Source organism: Apteryx rowi, unplaced genomic scaffold (assembly GCF_003343035.1).
Source record: "Apteryx rowi isolate R43461 unplaced genomic scaffold, aptRow1 scaffold_129, whole genome shotgun sequence".
NCBI lineage: Eukaryota > Metazoa > Chordata > Aves > Apterygiformes > Apterygidae > Apteryx > Apteryx rowi.
The window spans coordinates 1,772,077-1,791,200 of record NW_020447519.1 but is presented as its reverse complement, the minus strand read 5'-3'; the positions used below and the strand labels follow the sequence as shown (position 1 = coordinate 1,791,200).

Sequence of the window (19,124 nt, the reverse complement as noted above, 5' to 3'; positions counted from 1 at the left end):
TAGAGGACATTTGAACATGCTAGGAAAAAAATCAGTTAGCAGTAAGGAGAAAAAAAAAAAAAACTGGACTAATGGACTGCAGATATGTTTTCCAGAATAGGTTAACTAGCATTGTTAAAAACAGCTATATTACAAATCATTCATAAAATTGATTTTTATATTTCTCTGATAAAGGTAGTCACCCGTAATATCACATCAGGTTTGYAGAACAGAAGACAGCACTGCTGATTTGACAGTAAGCCGAGGACAACCTGTATAATCCATGTAAGCTGGAATATGTGAGAGTTATTTGACCTATGTGCRCTTGAAGGTTTACTAAGACCTATCTTTAAATGTAGCTTTTTCTTTTTCTTACTAAATGCTGAGGTTAAAGAATCAGGATTCAGGAGCCAGGGGATATTTTTTCCTTTTGTGTGTGGATCTCTGAAAATATGCACTCCTCTTGTAAGGAAGTTACCAGTGAAGACAGCAGATGCAGTTGACAACCTGGTKGTTCTGTTGCCAGAATCTCAGCATAATATAAACTTGCATGCTGGTGTTTTTACAGTAGCTAGATATATTGTTGTTAGCATTAAAATAATTGTTGAAAAAGTCATCACCCATCTCACTGGACTATCTAATGGAAATGTAGGGCCTTAAGAGAGGGATGCAGACACTTGCTGTATGTTGTTGAAGTTCTTGGATGAGATGGAGCATTGGAGATGAATGGCTTGTCAAGGCAAGATGCTCCGAATAAAGCAGAGTTAAAAGCCATCCCAGTCAAAAAGCAAGAAGACAAAGGTAAAAGCAGTTGTTTCTGGTTCAGAGCCTGAGCTGTTGCAGGTTTTTTGAATAAGTAGTAGCAGCAGTAATTGTCATGGTATCTTTGGTCCCACTGCTCCAGTGGATATATCTAATCCTGTATGATGTAGTGTCACAGAGTGCAAGAGATAAAATAAGTCATTCTGCAAACTGTGAAGAAATAAATGGAAGAGTGATAGATAGCAAGGATCACATTATTTCTGGCTAAGCAGATATACTTGGRGTTTTTGTTTGCTTTTTAAGCAGTTATAAGGTGTGTATGTGTCTAGTTTTTCTTTTTTCTTTTTTCATTATTGTGCTTGCAATTAACAGTTTGTAATAGAAGTAGATAGGCTGGTATCCTGCTAATAAAACCTCATGGTAGTTTGAGTCTTAAATACTGCTTTTGTAAACTAATCAGAGCATCTTGTCTRTGGCAAAATTGCTTGTATGCTATCAGCTAAGCACCCTCATCATGTGTGTATTGTGAATCAGAAACTTTGTAAATTCAGGTTTGTAAACTTMTATCTTTTGTGTGTATTGTTGCATGGAAAGGAGCTGATTTGACCCAATGATAATGCACTAAACACGAACAAATAATGCTAATAAAGTATTTGTATAAAGCAGCAAGCGTATCCTCATGACACTGATAAGGTTATGTAAAAATGAACTCTTTTTTTCTTGTCTCTTTCCGCTCCTGTTTCTCACTGCCATTCTGTCTTTCCTTTTGATGGAAGTCACTAACTCCTGCTTCCTTTCCTAATTCGGGTTGTAGTAAGACATACAAGGGTAGTCCACTGACTTAGATTTCTCTTAAAGCTCTGCTGTAAATTTCTTTCAGTGTAACTCACTGTATTGCTTGCTGGTTACAGGAAAAAATATCTATAACAATAAGTGTAGTTGTTGCTACAGACATAGGGGACATTTAGGATTGCRCATTTAAGAATTCAGTCTACTCTTAAGTGTTTTGAACAGAAGGTAGCGAAGAAAACATAAATCTTCCAGATATCCATATCTAGTGTTGTGGGTTTTTTTAACACTTGAATATCAAATGTACTTGATTATATGACCGACAGCTAGGAACTTAAGCATCTGAACTCTGGGCTTCTTTACTAAAGTCCTTGGTTTTGGGTAGGTTACTTAACTTTTCTGAATTTAAAGCTATACAGCAATTGTCATATTAAATCAAATCAGCCTGACATGTTACTCTGTCACCAATACTGACTTTTGCTAAAAGTTTCAGAAAAAGATGAGAAAGTCTTTGCTCATGTGTGAAGTCTTCTGTCATCAAGAAGAGTTTATCCTTAATCCTTTATGGTTTAAGAGGCTTTAAGCCCTAAAACATCTTTTCCATAACCATGCCTTTAATATTTGTATTTTAATACTTCTTACATATGTGGTAAAATATTTTTTCCATTGTAAAAAGAAAATGAACTTTAAAAATTTTGTAGAGATAGGGTTAAAGACTGTGAGGCATTTGGCAAATGCAAATWGTAGATTTTGAGCTGCTTGATTCTTTAAAAAGCAATTTAATGTTCCTTTCACTCTTCACAATGTGCTAAAAATAAAGACTTTTATACTTCAAGGCACAGTATTAGGGATCCTTAGGTATGCAAAACATGCAATAAAGCTGTGTTTAAAAGCATATGGGAGAAGAGACAGCCAACTTTCACTGATGAGACCTCTGCTGCAGTTTTACCTTTACTGCTAAGTTTGTACTCTTCGTGGCTGGAGTTCCTCAGCCTTACAGGTAACTGTGAAACATCTGAAATAAAGCTGGCCTTTCCTATTGAAAGTACTGTACGAGGTCAGGACTTCTATCCGACTGTCACACAGCTTACGAGATCCTATTGTGTTTTATGGTTTCTGACAAACCTGGCTACGCAGCTTCCAGGAAGAGACTAGCCTCAGAGATGGAGCATGGCAGATGCATGTGATCATAAGCTCCTTGGGCAGTTTTGTTTGTTGTAATGTGAAAAGCAATGGGAACATTGTAATCTGGGTCATTTCCAGTTTTAATCAAAGTTTTTAGCTCCCGCACAGCAAGTGAGTGTCCTGCCAGAGTCAGTTTAGTTGGGTGAGCTGAGATGCGGATAAACCAACATTCGTGATGCTGCCCTCTCATCCRGTGCGCTGGACCTCCGTCAGGAAAATCATTTGCTGACAAGAAGTGGAATCAGCCAGCAATCGCAGAGCGGGAAAGGAGGTGGGAGGAAAAGTAGAGTTTAATTAAGTGGCAAATGCACAGCAGGGGAGCGTGAAGAGGGCGTTTAATGTCATCCTTACAAGCAGAGGTGTAGCAGAAGGAATTGGTGTAGACAAAGCGCTCCTTCCAGCCTCTGTCCTACGAAGAGTTAAGTGTTCTGATTATGGAACATTCTTAATTTAGAAGTCAGCAATACTACTAATGCCCTTAAAGATGGGTGACATGGTGAAGATCTGTACAGCTGAGGTCAGAGCACTCCCCATCTTGTGGGATGAAACCCCTGATGTTCCTTAAATTAGACCCCTATTCTTCACACATTGAAACAGGGTCAGTATACCTGCCTCTTTGGTCCCGTCCTTAAGGTATATGTCTGAGGAAGTAATTATACTTAGTCTTACACAATTATCTACTTAGTATACCCTATCTGAGAGATAAAATAGCCTTTAGACTTGTCAAGATCTCTTTCAGTTGAAGTATATTTATAGTTTTGTAAGTATTTGAGAGTAAAGTGCATTTTGGAAAAAATAAAATGTAAAATAAAGCACATGTGGAATGAATTTTGGGAAGTTATTTAAGTTCTCTGTATCTTATTTTGCCAGTCTGTATAATGGATCTGCAGTCCACCTAGATACAGTATTCTTCAGAGACGTGAGCAGAGCGTGTGTGCATATATGTATTTGTATGGAGGAGGATGAGAGGTTTCTAGGCAGGAATAGTAATCCTGAAATTAAGCTGATCTCCACAAAATGAAATTTGAACACGGTGTTCTGGGTGTGTTTTTCTTTTTTTCTTTCCTCCTCAAAAGTCATTGAACAACTTAGTGTTTAGTCCTAGGAGAAATTTCACTCGGTTCTGTGCTCTGCTTTCTTACAGAAGTTATTCTTATTTCAGAGGCTTTGCTTTGAGATTAGYTGGTTTGCCTTTTTAGTCTCCCTTTGAAATATAGGTGATGCACAGTATTATGTGGTGTTTCACAATTTAAAGGTTAGAAAGGCAGAAAAAGATGTTTTGTTTTAATTTTGGATTTATAATTGAATCTCACCAGTGTAGTGTTTCCTTTGTGCTTTCAGCTTCCTCGGCCGATGCCCTGCGTGGCGCGGCGGCACGAGCAGCCCGTGCCAGGGCCGCGTCGCCTGGTGGCGATGTCTGCGTCTGGCTTGGCATCGCTGGCGAGGAGCTAGTGTGACTTGGCAGCTGGTGTCTTCCTAGGATGTGCTGCACTTTGTCTTCCACCATCGTTATCTTCCCTAACGAGGGGAGCGTGTATCAGTRTGTCCGCATGGACCGCGCGTGGAGGGTGGAGGAAAACTAGAATCCAGTTCCTCTGTTGTCCCCAGGGGTGACTTGAAAGCAAAATTCAAAGTTAGACAACCGGTTCTCTTCCCAATTTTGAAAGCTTGTAGCCTTTCTGTTGTCAGACTGAAAAAGATGGTAGTAACATAAGGAAATTTGACTTGCTTCTAACTGTCAAAAATAGAAGGAGATGGGTTTTCTTAAGAATCTCAGGTATATTCAGGAGCAGCTTCTAAATACCTCTGCTCTGCCAGAGCTGTCCAATAAAGCCAGGAAATGATCTGCAGTTCAAATCAGGATGAGCTGAAAGAAAAGGCCCCAAAAGCAAGTCCTCTGTGCAGAAGAGAGGACATTTATGCTGCTCTTCTCTCTGTACAGATGTGTATCTGTAAAAGTCAGGTCACTTCTTTTTTTTTCCTAATTAAATATGAATGGAAGCCACTGTGTTCGTCAGAATCCTGTTATTTCTTGTTGTAATTTTGAACGTACAGAATATGTCAGTAATTGTTATGAGTCAGTGAATTGAAATGAAATGTAATGTAACAAGTTTTGTACTGGGTGACTTTGGCATGCCAGCTGAACAGTTGGGGGGGGGGGAGAGACAAATATTTGGGAAAGTATAATGAAAGGCACACAAACCCCCCCACTGTGAAAGACTTTCAACATTAACTTGAAAATAGCTGTGGCCTCTTGATACATTTTGTGATCTGTGTGGGTGTTTGTGTGTGTGTGTGGAATTTGACAAGATGAATGGCCATCCAGAAAGTTAAGTGTTTGAAATAAAATGAAAATTATTTGCTTGGGGGGGGGGGAAGGGAGCAAGAGAACAGTTTTGCAATAAACTTCTTAAAATACTGTGATTATGTGGTTCATGAATAATGGGATTTTCTAGTGCCTTTGGTTACAGAAACTAGCTTGTATGTTTTTTTTCCCCTCATCTTTTTCCCCATGTCCAAACCCCTCCTGGGGTGGTTTTGTGCATTTTCATTTGCTATATGAGGAGGAAACCCACAGGGTGGGGAAATGCTGTCTGAGAACATTTTCAAGCCCTGCTAGTTTCATTATTTCATTAATTCATTAAGATGCTACTTTTGTCTGAATTCAGTCATTGGATATATTTTTGATTCAGTAGGTAAAGACTGATATTGTGAAAGCTATGTAGGATCCTCTGATTATTGCTTCTGACACTTAACTGATATTGCCACTGATAGTGGTGGCACATGCTACAAAGAATGGACTCATTTCCTGTGAATTAAAAAAACCCACCAACATAGTCAAGTGTTACTTGTATGTCATTTCTGTTCAACTCTGCATGTCAGTTAAGCATCACTTGAGTGTATGCACGTGAAAGAATGTTGACAATAGTGGCCTAAGTAAGGAGCAAATAAAACACTGTTGTAGAAAATTTGTTGTTGAGCCAAATGGTGTGGGAATATAAGCTTTGCTTTCAATCATAGTCAATAAGATGGCTGCAGAATGTCACCTTACTGATTTTTGCTTCAACCTTTGCATGTTTTCTTCTATGCCTTTTTTCACTTTGTGGGTTCCAATTCCACATCTACACAGGGGTAAAACACTTAGTTTGTGAAGGTTTTTATTTCGTGCATCTTTTCGTTGGCTTGGGAATCTCGCTGTTACGTAAGGAAGGGGCCTATCCTGTCATGAGATGGGTCGCTAGCAACCTTTTTAGCTTAGTGTGAATGCTCATAGAGGCTATAGTTGCCTTCTAATACCCAGTGCTTTGACAAGAGTTGCTGTATTACTTGAAAACATGCTCTGCAGTAGTTCATTGTATGTAGATTTATAGTAGCAATTATTTTTAAGTAGTATTATACATCTAAGTCTAAACCTAAAGGGATCATTTTTTTTAAAACTTGAGATGATGGATGGCATGCACCTTAATGTATCTTAAGCACCTGTTAAAAATTTCATGCTGATTATTAAATCTGACTTTTGATTAGCCTGAAGTGTCAGGAAGAAAAGTCTGTGGATACTTTTATTTTGCTTTGGACGTCTTTATGAGTGCACATAGCCAGCAGACTTGAGAGCTTTCCAATTTGATCAGTTTATCCTTAAAAAAAAGAACTTTGAGGTGGGAAATAGAGGTACAGCAAATATGTGGTTTAATAATGGTAGCGCAGGAAGACTGAAAGAAATAGAGCAAAATCCACATCATACCAGTTTGGTCCACCTGAATTAAGAGTATCTTGGGTATTTATCTAGGTATCTGGAGTCATCCTGTCCAATTACAGAATAGTAAATTACTTCTTTGTGAATTCAAATCTATAAACTTTGGTATTTTTCCCCATTTTTTATTATGTTTGTAGCAACTGGATCTCTTTTTGGATCTTCTACTTTTGCTAAGTACAATGAACTCTCACTTATTGGCACAAGGCTTTATTTTGTTTGAGTCCCACTGAGTCTTGATTCAATATTGGTACGAGCTGTCTGTCATAAAATGTCCTACTTTAATATATTGATCTGTTTTTTTTCAGCTTGTGCTGCTATTCTAATCCTTCCTGTCCAGACTACAAGAATTGTTGCAAGTCAAATATGACTTCAGAATATGCAAAGAGATTTATTTTAATTACTGCTGAAATCATCTTTCTTTTAATGACCTCTAATAAAATAAGAACACAGCTTAAATAGTTACTTTTGAAATGGAAGCAAAAATGGGCAGCTGATGTTTTTTTCTGAAGTCACTGTATCAATGTGGCATGCTTGTCATGTGTTTTATTTGGAAAAAAAAATCCTGTCTAATCAACTAGAATTATTTGTAACCAATATATTTTGAATCTTTTTTTTTTTGCATGACTATTTGTCAGGTGAAACGAGCTGCTTCATGACCCACTTCCTTTTTGGTGCTTTTTTTCAGTAACGCCTGCCAGTAAAATTAGAGGGTTTGCTGAGAAGGAGTTCTCCTTACATTAAAGTACTTTTTAAACTTTGCTTTCACCTAGACAAAACCTGCTTTTTTATTTTATCAAATTTGATAGCGTGTGTGTAGCTAAATGGACCTGACTGAGGTTGTGGATACCATGTCAGTTTTACTGGCTGAAGATCTGTCCCTAAGTGTGTGTGTTGGGGGGGGGGGGAATTTTTTCATTCTTTATTTTTAAAGTCAGTTCACTTTTGATGCTCGTGTTAGTAAATTTCTCATCTTCATCATGTCTCATCTTTCCTTCCTCTAAGACTGTGATAGTTATAGGTATTGTGTTTTTCCTAATAGGAAGTGGAAGAGATGAGGGAAAAACTAGGATGTTCTTACTTTCTAGACTGTCTTTTCTTTAATCCATTTGAAACGTAAATCTGTTTGTCAGATCTCATGCTCCTTTTCAGCTTTCATTTTTTAGTTTCAAAGAGAAAGGAAGAGGCAGACACTGAAACATAAAAAGAAAGACTATGAGAACGATAACTCTTAGAAGTACTGAAACTGCCTTTGAGCTTGGCTATTGTGAAGACAGGTTTCATATCCTGCTTTGTGCAGAAAGTCTACCAGATTTCAAATCACTTTTCCACATAATCACTTCCTGTCTTTTCTGTGGGATRTTAGTCTTGTTTATGAGGGATGTTAGAGCTGCTTAAATTGTAAGGTTTTGAAATAGGACCTGTTTTTCTAGTTCTTCTGGTAAGTAAAATCTAGCATACTTCTAAATTAACTACAATAAAATAAGCCTCTGTCTGTCAATGTATCTATATGTGAAAAAATCTGCTGTCAGTATCATCAATACCAGCAGGTAATTTTGTAGGCCCTCACTTCTAGGGCTTGATGCTGAAAGTTGCAAATGGATGCAAGCAGAATTCGCTTATCAGTGAAATTAATTTCCTAAGTCTGAAAGAAGCTTGACGATAAGAATATAAATGAATAATGCAATGAAGTAGAAGCTGGTAGTTTAAAAAGACAAGATTAGATTCTGACTGTTGTCAGTCACRTCACTTTCAATCAATCTTCATAATTTAGAGAAGAAACCTCGTATTTTCAGTGTATCTGAAATAACCATTGTACTAGTTCTGTTTTGTTGCATTCACTTTTATCATTTCATCTGAAATAACTTTTTGCTGAGCATCTAGTGCTGTGTTCGTTTACAAATTATTCTTTTCCTATTAGTCTTTTATATATTAGTGATGCTTATTCTCTGTAATTGAGTGTGTTTGGCTTCTACTGTATCAGGAAGAGAAATGGTTAGCCCGATTTGGGGAGACAGGAAAAAATAATGTCTTTATTTTTCTAATTTTAGGATCTACTTACAGTGTGCTGTCCATAATGCCTTCTGATTCTGAAAGCAGCAGTTCTCTGAGTAGCATTGGTGAGTAAAGTATTAATCTAAACTTAATGTGCGTCTTTTGGAAGCTGAGAAAATATTTTTATTATCTTCGGGAAAAGTAAATGGATTCGGGTTGTAACATAACATAAAATAACTAGAGTTGAACTATAAGAAGTGATCGTGTGTCTTCATGAGGAAAAAGTATAGCTGCTTTCTGTAGATAGGGTTAAACATTTTCATAGCTTGTTAGGCTTATTGCTTATATAAAATGCATGTTACTGCCTATGTGTGTACATATATGTGTATGTGTTTATATATTTGTAAACTGTAGTCAGATTCAGAAGCATTGTAAGAAATTAAAAATATTATTAGTCAAGGTCATACAGGCTTTAAACTTTCAGCAGTGGTTGCAAGCTTCAAGAGAGATTTGACATGTTTTTTTAGATGCAATGAGTTGCCTTACTTCTCAATTTTTAAAGCCACTGTGAAAGGCAAAATATCTCCCCCCCTCAAAAAAAAAAAAAAAAAAAAAAGGAGGGAAAAGCTATGTGGACAAAAGAATCCCAGCAGCCAGATGATCTTGGAATAGCCATATCTGCTGTCAGTTTTTCTGCTCTTTACTTATACAGATGCTTCTGTGGTCAAATCTATATAAAAGTGCTTAGTTTTAGATATATAGGCTCTTGCATGTTTAAAGATCCGATGTTGTGCCAGGCAGCTGTAGACTACCCTGACAGCATGAGGCAAGGCAGTTGTCTGTTTAAGGATGTGTTGCAGTCATTGAGTTGAACTTTTAACTCCAGCATGCAGGAACAGGATTTCAGGCTTAACAAAACTATTTGCTGAAAAAATGGGAAGCTGTGAAGTGTTAGTTTGATTTTTATCAAGATTACACTTGTATGCCACTACCTGAAAAAAGGTTATGGTTTGATTTGCTATGAATAAATTGGGGCTGGAAACAGAAGAAAGCTTTTATGTTTTGGGACAACCAGACTCAAAAAGGGAACCTTCCAAAGAAAGAAGTTCTTTTGAGGTGGAACACAGTAAGGTTATGGAAGAATTATTAGATGAAGTGGTCCTGACATGTGAAGAGTGAGTGATGCAAGTGGTCCTTTCTTAGTCCCGTATCCCTGATTTTAAGAAAGGACAAGTGTATTTAACTTGTTTTTGCAATTTTTATAGGGTTGTAAATGGACGTACTCAATTCTTTGTAGCTAATCCTTTTACAGTTTTGAAAGCAGAGGTAGGTAGATCACCAGCTAGTGTTTGACATCACAAAGAGATGTTTCGTTTAGGAACTTTTGCTTCAGCAGTGCACACTTGCAAACTACAGATATAGGCTCTCAATTTTCTATTTTATTAATTTTCTATAGAATTGTACTTCAGTGATGTTTAATGTGCCACTGCACTAGCTATTTTGCTGCACTATGCTTGCTTTTATCAGGGCTGTCTAGCAGCTTTCCTTTTTCCAGTGTGACTGGAGTCATTTGCAAGTTGTTTCATAAGACTGAGGTAGTAATGTCGCGATGAAAATACTTCCACTTTGCTCGAAACATTTTCTTTCAAGGGAGAACCGGGAACTGAGTTTGCATTAGACTACATTTAGAATATGTTTTGCTCATTTGTTTAAAAATATGGCAATATATCTGAATGTTTATTTAGAATTTGGCATGATGCTTCTTAGACAACCATTATTTCCATATATGACTCGAACTGATTTTTTTTCTGGACCATGTTTTGTTTGTTTCATGCTTTAATATTTCTAAGTTCATACTAAATACTTGATCTGTACATTTTACCTAAAAGGTTATCCTTGAAAGTATTCCGTGTCTTTGGGTTGTGCAGTGATCAAAGCCGTTTATAACCTAAAAATTAAGTGAACGACTATTAAACAGAATTTGTAATCTAGTATTCTTCATAGTTTTGATTTCTTGAAATGATTAAAGTGAATTAGCTGTTTAATATTTAGTGCATTAACAGCCAGGGATACTCTGTTTATTTGAAGCTGGCATGTTTGTTCTATAGTCTGGTTTTAGACTTGTTATTTGTGAACATCGTTTTTTCTCCCAATCCTACTCTCATCTTGTTCTACAAGAGATGACTGTTTTTAATGTGATCTGATATCAATAGGAAATATTCTTTTGCTTAATAAGCAGCATGTACTAATAGATGTGTTTGCAAGTCACTCGAAAGCTGCAGCCAAATTATTTTAGTACTAGTTTGTTGAGTGACAAGCCATCTTAACCGATACTGTTTGCATGCCTACTCCCTGAAGGCTTCATATGACTTCTTTGAATGGAATCCCAACAAATACAAAGTTGCTATAGTGTTTCAGGAATTTTGCATAACCCCCTTCCTGTTCACTGGCATATACTTTTGCAAGTGTAATGTTGTGCAGTGGAAATAGTAAGTCTTGCCTGTGAAATGAATGCACCAGTGGAAAGCGATAAATAGCTTGTTGTCTGGAGACAATGTAAGCTTTGGCATAYGTTCAGTTTGACACTGGTAGTTATACGTACACACACATGCATATAAAAGAATATTTTAATTTCTCCACTCATGTACTTTCCTTGTGGGTGAGGAAAGGGATCTGTTTTACTCTTTCTGAGTTCAAAGCACTCAGGTGATCCTCTTGTTTTCATTAATTTGTGGTCCACCTTCTTCTGATTGTCAGATTAGAAACATGTTTTACCTTTCAGAGGAAATGAAAGATATCGAGGTACTATTTTAAGCCCAGGTAAAGAACAGTGAATCTTAGCATTGTCTAAGTAGGAGAGCTAATGCAACCTTTCATTTGTACTCTATGGACTCCATATTTCATAAAAGTTACTAGTGAAGAGTACATCCCTGTGCTCCATCTTCCCAACCTTAATCATACTAGATGTTGTTGGAGGTTTTTTCTGCTGCCAGTGTTCTTAATTAAATGGTCTTGTTTTGAAATAGTTCCAAATAAGCCAGGATGTTGGTGAAATTGAGATGATTATATCAGTTTTACAGCAGTCCAAGTTTTCTGACTTCATTTGTGAAGCTGATGTATATAATAATTGGGCTTATTTCTCTGAAGTAGACCTCAATCTAAGAACTAAAATAGTTCTAAGAATATCTTAAAAGATAGTTTGAAAAAATCATTGGCTCAGTGTTGGTCAAAAAAAAAGCATGGTGTTAGGATTAGGAGAGGAGAGAAAATACCATGTTATCACTGTATAAATCTATGGTGTGCCTGCATCTTAGGTATATTTGCAGTTCTGACTGTCCCATTTAAAAAAAAAAAAAAGTTAGGACAGCAAGCAAAGAGAGCAGCAACAGGAATGACCATTTGTGGAGCAGCCTCTCTACAGGGACCACCTAAATGGGCTGGGGTTCTTTGGCCTAGAAGTGGCAATACGATAGATGCTTGAGGTGTCTTGAGGTGTCTTGGGGAAGGAGAGTGGAGAATGGATGTGTAATACTCCTAATACAAAAGCCAATGGATGTCATATTAAACTACCATGATATACTTTTTCATATAATGTATATTTGAAACAAGGAGCTAGAACGTGCTCTAGATGCTAAAATTTGATATGGGCTTGAAAAACAACTGGACAAATTTGTGGAGGAAAAATCCCTGGGTTGGATAAATCACTGAGCTGATGGTCACTAGAGAGCAGAGGAGCGTTGTGGGGAAGCACAGTCGTTGTGTATTGCATTCACACCGGCTGCAGTTCAGAGATGGGGTAACTGACTGGACAGGTCTTTGTTCGGGTCCAGAATGGCAGTTCTGGCAATTTCAGTTTCTCTCTGTTTGGAAAGAGGGAGTGACAGTTTGCAGCCTCGGCAAGAGAGATCAGGTTGGAAGGTTGTTGCAGTGAACTTGGATAAAATTTTCATTTTTAGAAAATCAGTTTTTGCCAAGACTTGTGACTTAGATCTCAGTTACTCTCATTGCTTTCTGGGGAAGATGTTGAATGGCCAGGGGATAGTCTGTATGATGAGTAAGCCATCATGCTCACTGCATTCTGCCAACAATGAGAACTGAACTAGCTCCTGATACTCAGGTACTAGAAGTAGCATTGCCAGCACAGGCATATCTGGCTTTTTAGTATACTTCCAGCTCCTGAAATATCTATTGGCATTGATGTATGATGTTTAATCTAAAACGCTAGTGCATGTCCCCTTTCTTGTGTGTGTGTTGGGTTTTTCTTGTTTGTTTGTTGGGATTTTTTTTTGAGGTGGGTAGAATGCTGCTAGGACAGCTTGCTCTGTAAAACTGCTGTATCTGTTCTCGCATAGGTCACAGTGCTGGAAATGGTGTAAATACCTTCCAAGAACTGTCTGTGGCAAGGCTGTACCTTCTTTGTGGGTAATTTTATACAGTGGATAGCTTGGAATCCTGATCCCCCAAAATAATGAATACTAGTAAAACATTAATAATGTGGGATAAATGAACTGATGCTAATGATTATCAATCCTGATATGTTTATGCATGAACAGAGTTTATCAACAGATTGTATTCCCTGTGGGAAAGGCAAGCCTGATGGTAGTGTAGGGGAAAAGCAAAATCATTTTGATAATCTTTTGAATATCAATCTGTTAGATCTGCAGTCTGTTGTGGTGCCACAGTCCTTTCTCCTGTCTTTCATGAATTGGGAGTAAATCCTTGCTGATAGATTTTTATGCTACCTGATACAGTGTTGTAAACAGGTAAATACATTGCTTGCTTACAGTTGATTCCCTTGACTTAATTCTATCTGTAACAGATGCTCTGTTATGAAAATACTTCTCTTGTGTAATAGAATTGATCTTTTTAATACAGTGTTTAGCAGTTAGTTGGCTGTTGTTCATTTGTTTGATTTAGTCAGAAAGAARGCCGTGTACATCTCGCAAGTTTTGGTAATGAAGGGAACAGGTTCAATGTGAAGAGTTTTTCATGGTGTGTGAGGAAGGCATTCAGTGCACAGTATGATGCAGCACTTGCAGAGCCTCACAGTTTTCTCCTGCTCCAGCTGGTGCCTTGGGCTCCTCTCTCTGTTTATCCTGCTGCATGTACTATGCCTGCATCTCCAGGCTCTGAGCAGCTGGGCAGGCACTTGTGCCCCTTAGGGGAGGACAAGCCTGTGGTGGTGACGGTCATCAGAGAAGCAGCAGTTCCTGAAGGAAGATGAGAGAGCTACCTCGTCTGTCTGTTCATATCTAGACAYAGAACTAATTGTGAAGGAGGAAAAAATGCCTTATTTGTAGCAAAGGCACAAATATGCACCTCCACAGAGGTCTCCATTCTCTTTGCTAGTAACTTATTTTTCAACCCTCAGAGTCCCATTCCAGTAGATTTTGGTAAATGTAGCCCAGAGTGTTAAAACCTGTGCCAGTGTAAGAGCTGGAGCTTTGCAAGAGCTGGGAGAGGAGAGCAAGTAGTGATAGCAAGGGTGCAAGGGTGATGATTAGCTACTGGGAGGTACATGAAAGTTAAATGTGAAGTTGCAGGGGAGTTAACAGGCAGAAGAAGGAGGAGAGGGGAACAGAAAATGTAAGGCTTCCAGCTTGGAGAGTTTGGGATGTGAGAAATGGGAGCCGCAAGGTACAAGAAAGCTTCGGGTTGGGTGACCTTTGAGCTCTGTGGTAAGTTGGAAAGTCTGAGATAAGTCTGAGTACAGAGGTTTGGAGCCTATGATTCATAGGTCTGAGTAGAAGGGAGCTTAAGGTGGAAGTTTGGGGCCTTGGAGCAARAGTTTGGGGACTTGGGCAGAAAAATATGTGGAACACACTGGGAAGTAAGGTTTAGGATGACAGATGATATGGTTTCTATAGTGCCAGTAAGGTAGGGCAGGTCGGGATGGGATGGACTGGGGTAGAGGTAAGAGGACTGGAGAGCTGGGAATGCTGAGCAGGAAGACTTGAGGTTTGGGGGGATTAGAGCAGTACAAATGAGCCAAGGACTGTAGGGGAGGAGGATTTTAGGACAGCAACCTCTCCTTTCCCTTATATGAGCACCTCTAACCAAGATTTACTTTGAGAGTCAGAAGAAAACATGAATAATTGCTCCCAAGTGTTGCTTCACCTCGCCCCCCACCTTCCTTCTCCTTTTAGAAACATGACACCCTCATTTTTAGAGTTGTAACGATGCCTGCATTCCTGAGTACATATATTTTCTTAATTTATATATCAGTATTATTCCTGGAGAAAAGCTTTGACAAGAACATTGTTAGTATTAAAGCTGATTTCTTTAGACAGCTAGTCCGACAGCCTGGGTTCTGGTGTTTCCTCGGTTGTTGGTAGCCTTAACCTATGGTGTCTTCAGGGCCAGGCTTAATAATGTGAAATGAAGCATGGTGCAGAGATTCCTTACCTAATAGAGACTCGAGACTTACCACCTTGGATCTGTGCAGGGGTAAGCCTCAAGTCAGGGACAGAGTTGGACAAAGGTCTCTGTCACTTCTTCCAGACCATGTCCAGCCAGACTAACCCATGTCCAGCCAGCCTGTGTGTACTGGCAGCACAGTCATCTAACTGTACTGGGATGGAACTGGGTTACATCTATCTTTTTGTATTAGCTGATACAGACAAAAACCCCAGATACATCATCTATGGTAAAAAGCAGCATGGAGGCAGAGGGTGAGTTAAGCTGATCCCAGTCTGATCAGTACGTTAGATTTTAGGACCAAAAATGTAAATTCTGTAATTGCATGGAGACAATGGAGGCAAAGGCTCACAGATGCCTTTGCTACTAGTAAGTCATGTTGCTTTCTTCATTATTTTAGATGTTAAAGAACAACCCAGTGGTACCCATTACATTCAGGATCACTATCTGTCCTTGTCCTGCTGCTGACCAAATTCTTCAGAATGCTTACGCACCCATTTGGGCCCATAGGCAGAAAGAATTAAACATTCTGACARAGTTATTTTTAGTTAGCCCCAAGGAGAAAGCATACAGACATAGAAAGATGAATACTTGAGGTTCAGCTGTAAATACACAGGATGACTCCCCAAACTATGTAGAAAATCCATGTCTCTTTACCAGATTTTTTTTCTTGTTTAGATACAGAGAGGATAGCAGAACTACTGACCTACCGGTAATTTTGGGGTCAACTTAAAACAAGAATCCCTAGTAATTTTTTTCAAAATTATTGTCTCAGTAAGCTTCTCTGTTCTTGTAATAGCCCATGTTTAGTTATTGCTGTAAACGTGAAGTATGCATTTTTGTCCAATAAGAAAGTAGGGGAATTCTTGCCACTTACACAAGAAATCTTGCAAAAGGATGTTGACTCACTCCCAAGCATAGGATGCCCACCGACTTAGCGATGTTTTCTTTTACAGACCACAGCAATTGTGTCCATGTTTCATGCCCTTTTCACTACCCAGAAACAAAAGCGCAAAAATAGCTGGGATTTGGAGCTAATTTATGAAGTCTCCTTCACTTTCACGTTAGTAGTACCTCTTCACACTGAAATTTTTCTATCAACCTTCAGTAATTGTCATAGTCCTAACAGAGGAACAGAGCAAGGACTGATGTAACTTGTATAATGTGACTGATGTGACTCATGTAAGAGTTCAGGACCAGTCTATCCTGATTTCTGTGTTGTCACCCAAGCCCCTTTTCATTTTCTTTCCCTGCCGAGCCGGGCTTGCAGAGCATGAGGGATGCAGCAAGAATGAATTTCCAGCCTTGCATGCGTGGTGTAGAAGAAGCCATTGAGGCGAAGCCGCTTTTCCCGCCCATGTAGTTGCAGGGTAGCGGACTTGGAGAAGGAGCTGACTCTTCATAGGTGTATCTCCCTGTACAGTTGTACAGGACTCTCTTTTTCTTTTGTGTCTGCACATATGTAAATAAAAGCACAGAGTGATGGATCATTGTTCATTAGAGGCTTTTCCTGTGTATCTTCCTTACTATTGGAAATTTTTGTACATGACACTGTTTCTTGCCTTTTGTTTTCTTTTTTTCTTTTTCATGTATTGATAAAGCCCATGCTGTGCATATGAAATGGGTTGTTTTGACAGTACTGGAGGCAAAAGTTTATTGTTAATTCCCCAAAGAGATGTGATGTAAGCTGCAATAATCCCTGCATCCCACCATTGTGCTTCAGCCCCACCTTCTTCCCCCAAAGGGAACAAATCCTCATTAAATTGTCATGCTCTCGCTGTATTTCCTTTCTCTTTGCTCCCTGCTGATCACAAAGCTTTTTGTGTGTAAATAGAAGCTTCCTTCGTCTGCCCACTCCTCGTGCCCAGCAGAATCTCTGAATGGAGCTACAATGCGGCATCTCTGACATCAGAATAATTATTTATGGAGATTCAGTGCTTGGCGTGCCAAGCACGGAACAACGCTGTCACTTAGGAATTGGACGGAAACCAGTAACACAGCTATACGTGACAGTCACTGGCTGATCTCCCACTTGACCCAGCAATGATAATGGAGAGGAAAAGAAGAGAGAATAAAGAAACATTGCTTTTTGATTTATTTTTCAGTTTTTTAACATGTTGGTTTTTATAGTGTGCTCCGTCAGGCTTATTGTTTTGAAGATAAATGTCACCAAGCACTAAAATGAGCTTGAATGACAGAGCTATCCTTTCTTTGAATTCACGTATCGGAGGTTACCTGTCAGTGCAGGGTAGGCTGCAGTCAGGCCCAATGCCAAAAGGCCAAACTGGCACAAAGGAGTATATTATCTCTTCCTCTTGATGTCCAGGAGCAGGTTATTTTTATAACAGACAGGGAAAATAGTAGATGTATTAAGGAGGTGTATTTCTTGAACTTATGTTTTCCTCACTGGGATTATGAAAATATAGCATAGCTTTAAGTTAGCAATGCTGATTTCATCTGTCTCTTTTTACTCCTTAGTGGACCTTCTGCACCTGTGTTTAAAAGAAACCAGCAAATCATATGCAGGAGTCCGGATATGACTGAGGATAGTCTACACTATGTTTTTTGTGATGTGTAGGAGTAAAAAAGAATGCTTTTAACACAAGGGTGTTGCATACTTTCCATTCTGAAAATTTTCTCCTGTAATATCTCTTTGCTCAAATAATTCTCTCATTTAATATATTTTGATGTATAATTTTTTTTATGTACAGGTTTTCCATCTTTCCTTTATATGTATGATTTCCTTCTTTCCATATGCAGATCTCTTAGCATTGTTGGGATTACAGTTGTCAGTCTTGCATCCCCTTCATTCCACATCATATACTCCTGTTGTCGTTATCTTTTGACTTCTAACACAGTTACTGCTCCAGCTCTTCAATTCTTTGCAAGTGGTATCATTCTTTTAGTCGTAAGTGCCTTTTCTTTCTCTTCATTCTTTGTATCATTGTACTAGCTTTTCTTAGGGGAATTTACATTCTGGTCTGTAACAGAAACCATCATTGGCACTGTAACTGACTTTTCCTTGCAGCCATCAGGTAGCTGTGTATCTGTCCCCACTAAGCTTGTCCAACTTGGACTTTAACCAACAGTGTTTCCTTGCTTAACACTTTGTTAGCTTATCAGCCTGACAGGCTCTTTACAGAAAGGTATGTTTTTTCACTAATTGCAGTTCAAGCTACTTAATCTGGGGCCCTTTATTCTTACTCCAAAGCAAACATCACCCCTGCCCCCAGTCAGATGATTCCTCGCCAACAATGTCTAGTCTGTCATTCACTGCTCTCGAGATTCGTGGTAGCCGTTTTGACAACTGTCCTTTTACATTGCTGTGATTTCACTTTATTGCCTCACACTTTCTGCAGCTGTGCGTAGCAAAGTAATTTTTTTTTCACTGTTCATAGGAAGTGTTCAGTTGCAGGTGTGGTTTCTGATAGGCTCTCAGTGAAAGATAAACACACTCTTGTTGTCTGAAATGACATAGAAGAAATGGTGCAGAATAATTTCAGTCTCCTACTACTTTAATCTGTCCAGTTCATGATTCATGGAGGTGGTTCTGGGATTGAGCCTTAGTTTCTTTGCCTAATTTTCAGTATGTTTGTTAATAACCAAGTACTTTGAATAGCTTTATCATGTTCCCGCTGATCTCTCTTTTATGACATACATTTCACGGCAGCGGTGGGGGGAACTACATGTCGATATGTACTCATGCACGCTGATTTTTTTTTTTAACCTTGGTCACTTCAGAGGTACACAAGAATTATTCTGTGGAAGTGTGGTGCCCTATATTTAAAAAAACAAAAACAAAAACCAAACTGATATAGTCCTGAGGGAGAGGATTGGGGTTGTTCTTGTTTGGTTTTGGGGTGGGTTTTTTGCTTGTTCTTGGGGTGTTTTGTTTTGTTTCATGTAATGGATCAGCTTGAATTATTTCTTGGCATCTTAAGGGTTCTGCATATGTTGGACTTTAGAACCACTAATCACTGCCTGACCGCTTTCTGGCATTTCATACGCTATAATATCTTAATGTCTGGCAGCTCACAGGTGAAATTTCTGAAGATTCGGTCAATACTGATTTGAATGGACTATGGCATGTGAACGCCTGTGTCCTGCGCTCCTGACAGCAGGTTGGGAATGTGGTGCCTTTCACTACCCCCTGAGCCCCTTTTTGGTCTATGGGTTCAGCAGAGCCTGTTGGTGTCAGCTCTGCTCTTGCCGGTCCGTGAAGCAGCGCGGTGGGAGGGTGCGCAGT

General features: G+C 38.9%; 1 protein-coding gene across 1 annotated transcript in view; it reads left to right on the top strand.

Moving 5' to 3' along the window:
- The window catches only part of DLG5 (discs large MAGUK scaffold protein 5), a 120,514-nt gene that overhangs the window by 37,729 nt on the left and 63,661 nt on the right, over positions 1-19,124 (top strand). Inside the window, exon 2 of the mRNA XM_026056029.1 lies at positions 8,518-8,586. Within this exon, the coding sequence (XP_025911814.1) occupies positions 8,518-8,586 (69 nt within the window). The remainder of the gene's footprint in view (positions 1-8,517; positions 8,587-19,124) is intronic.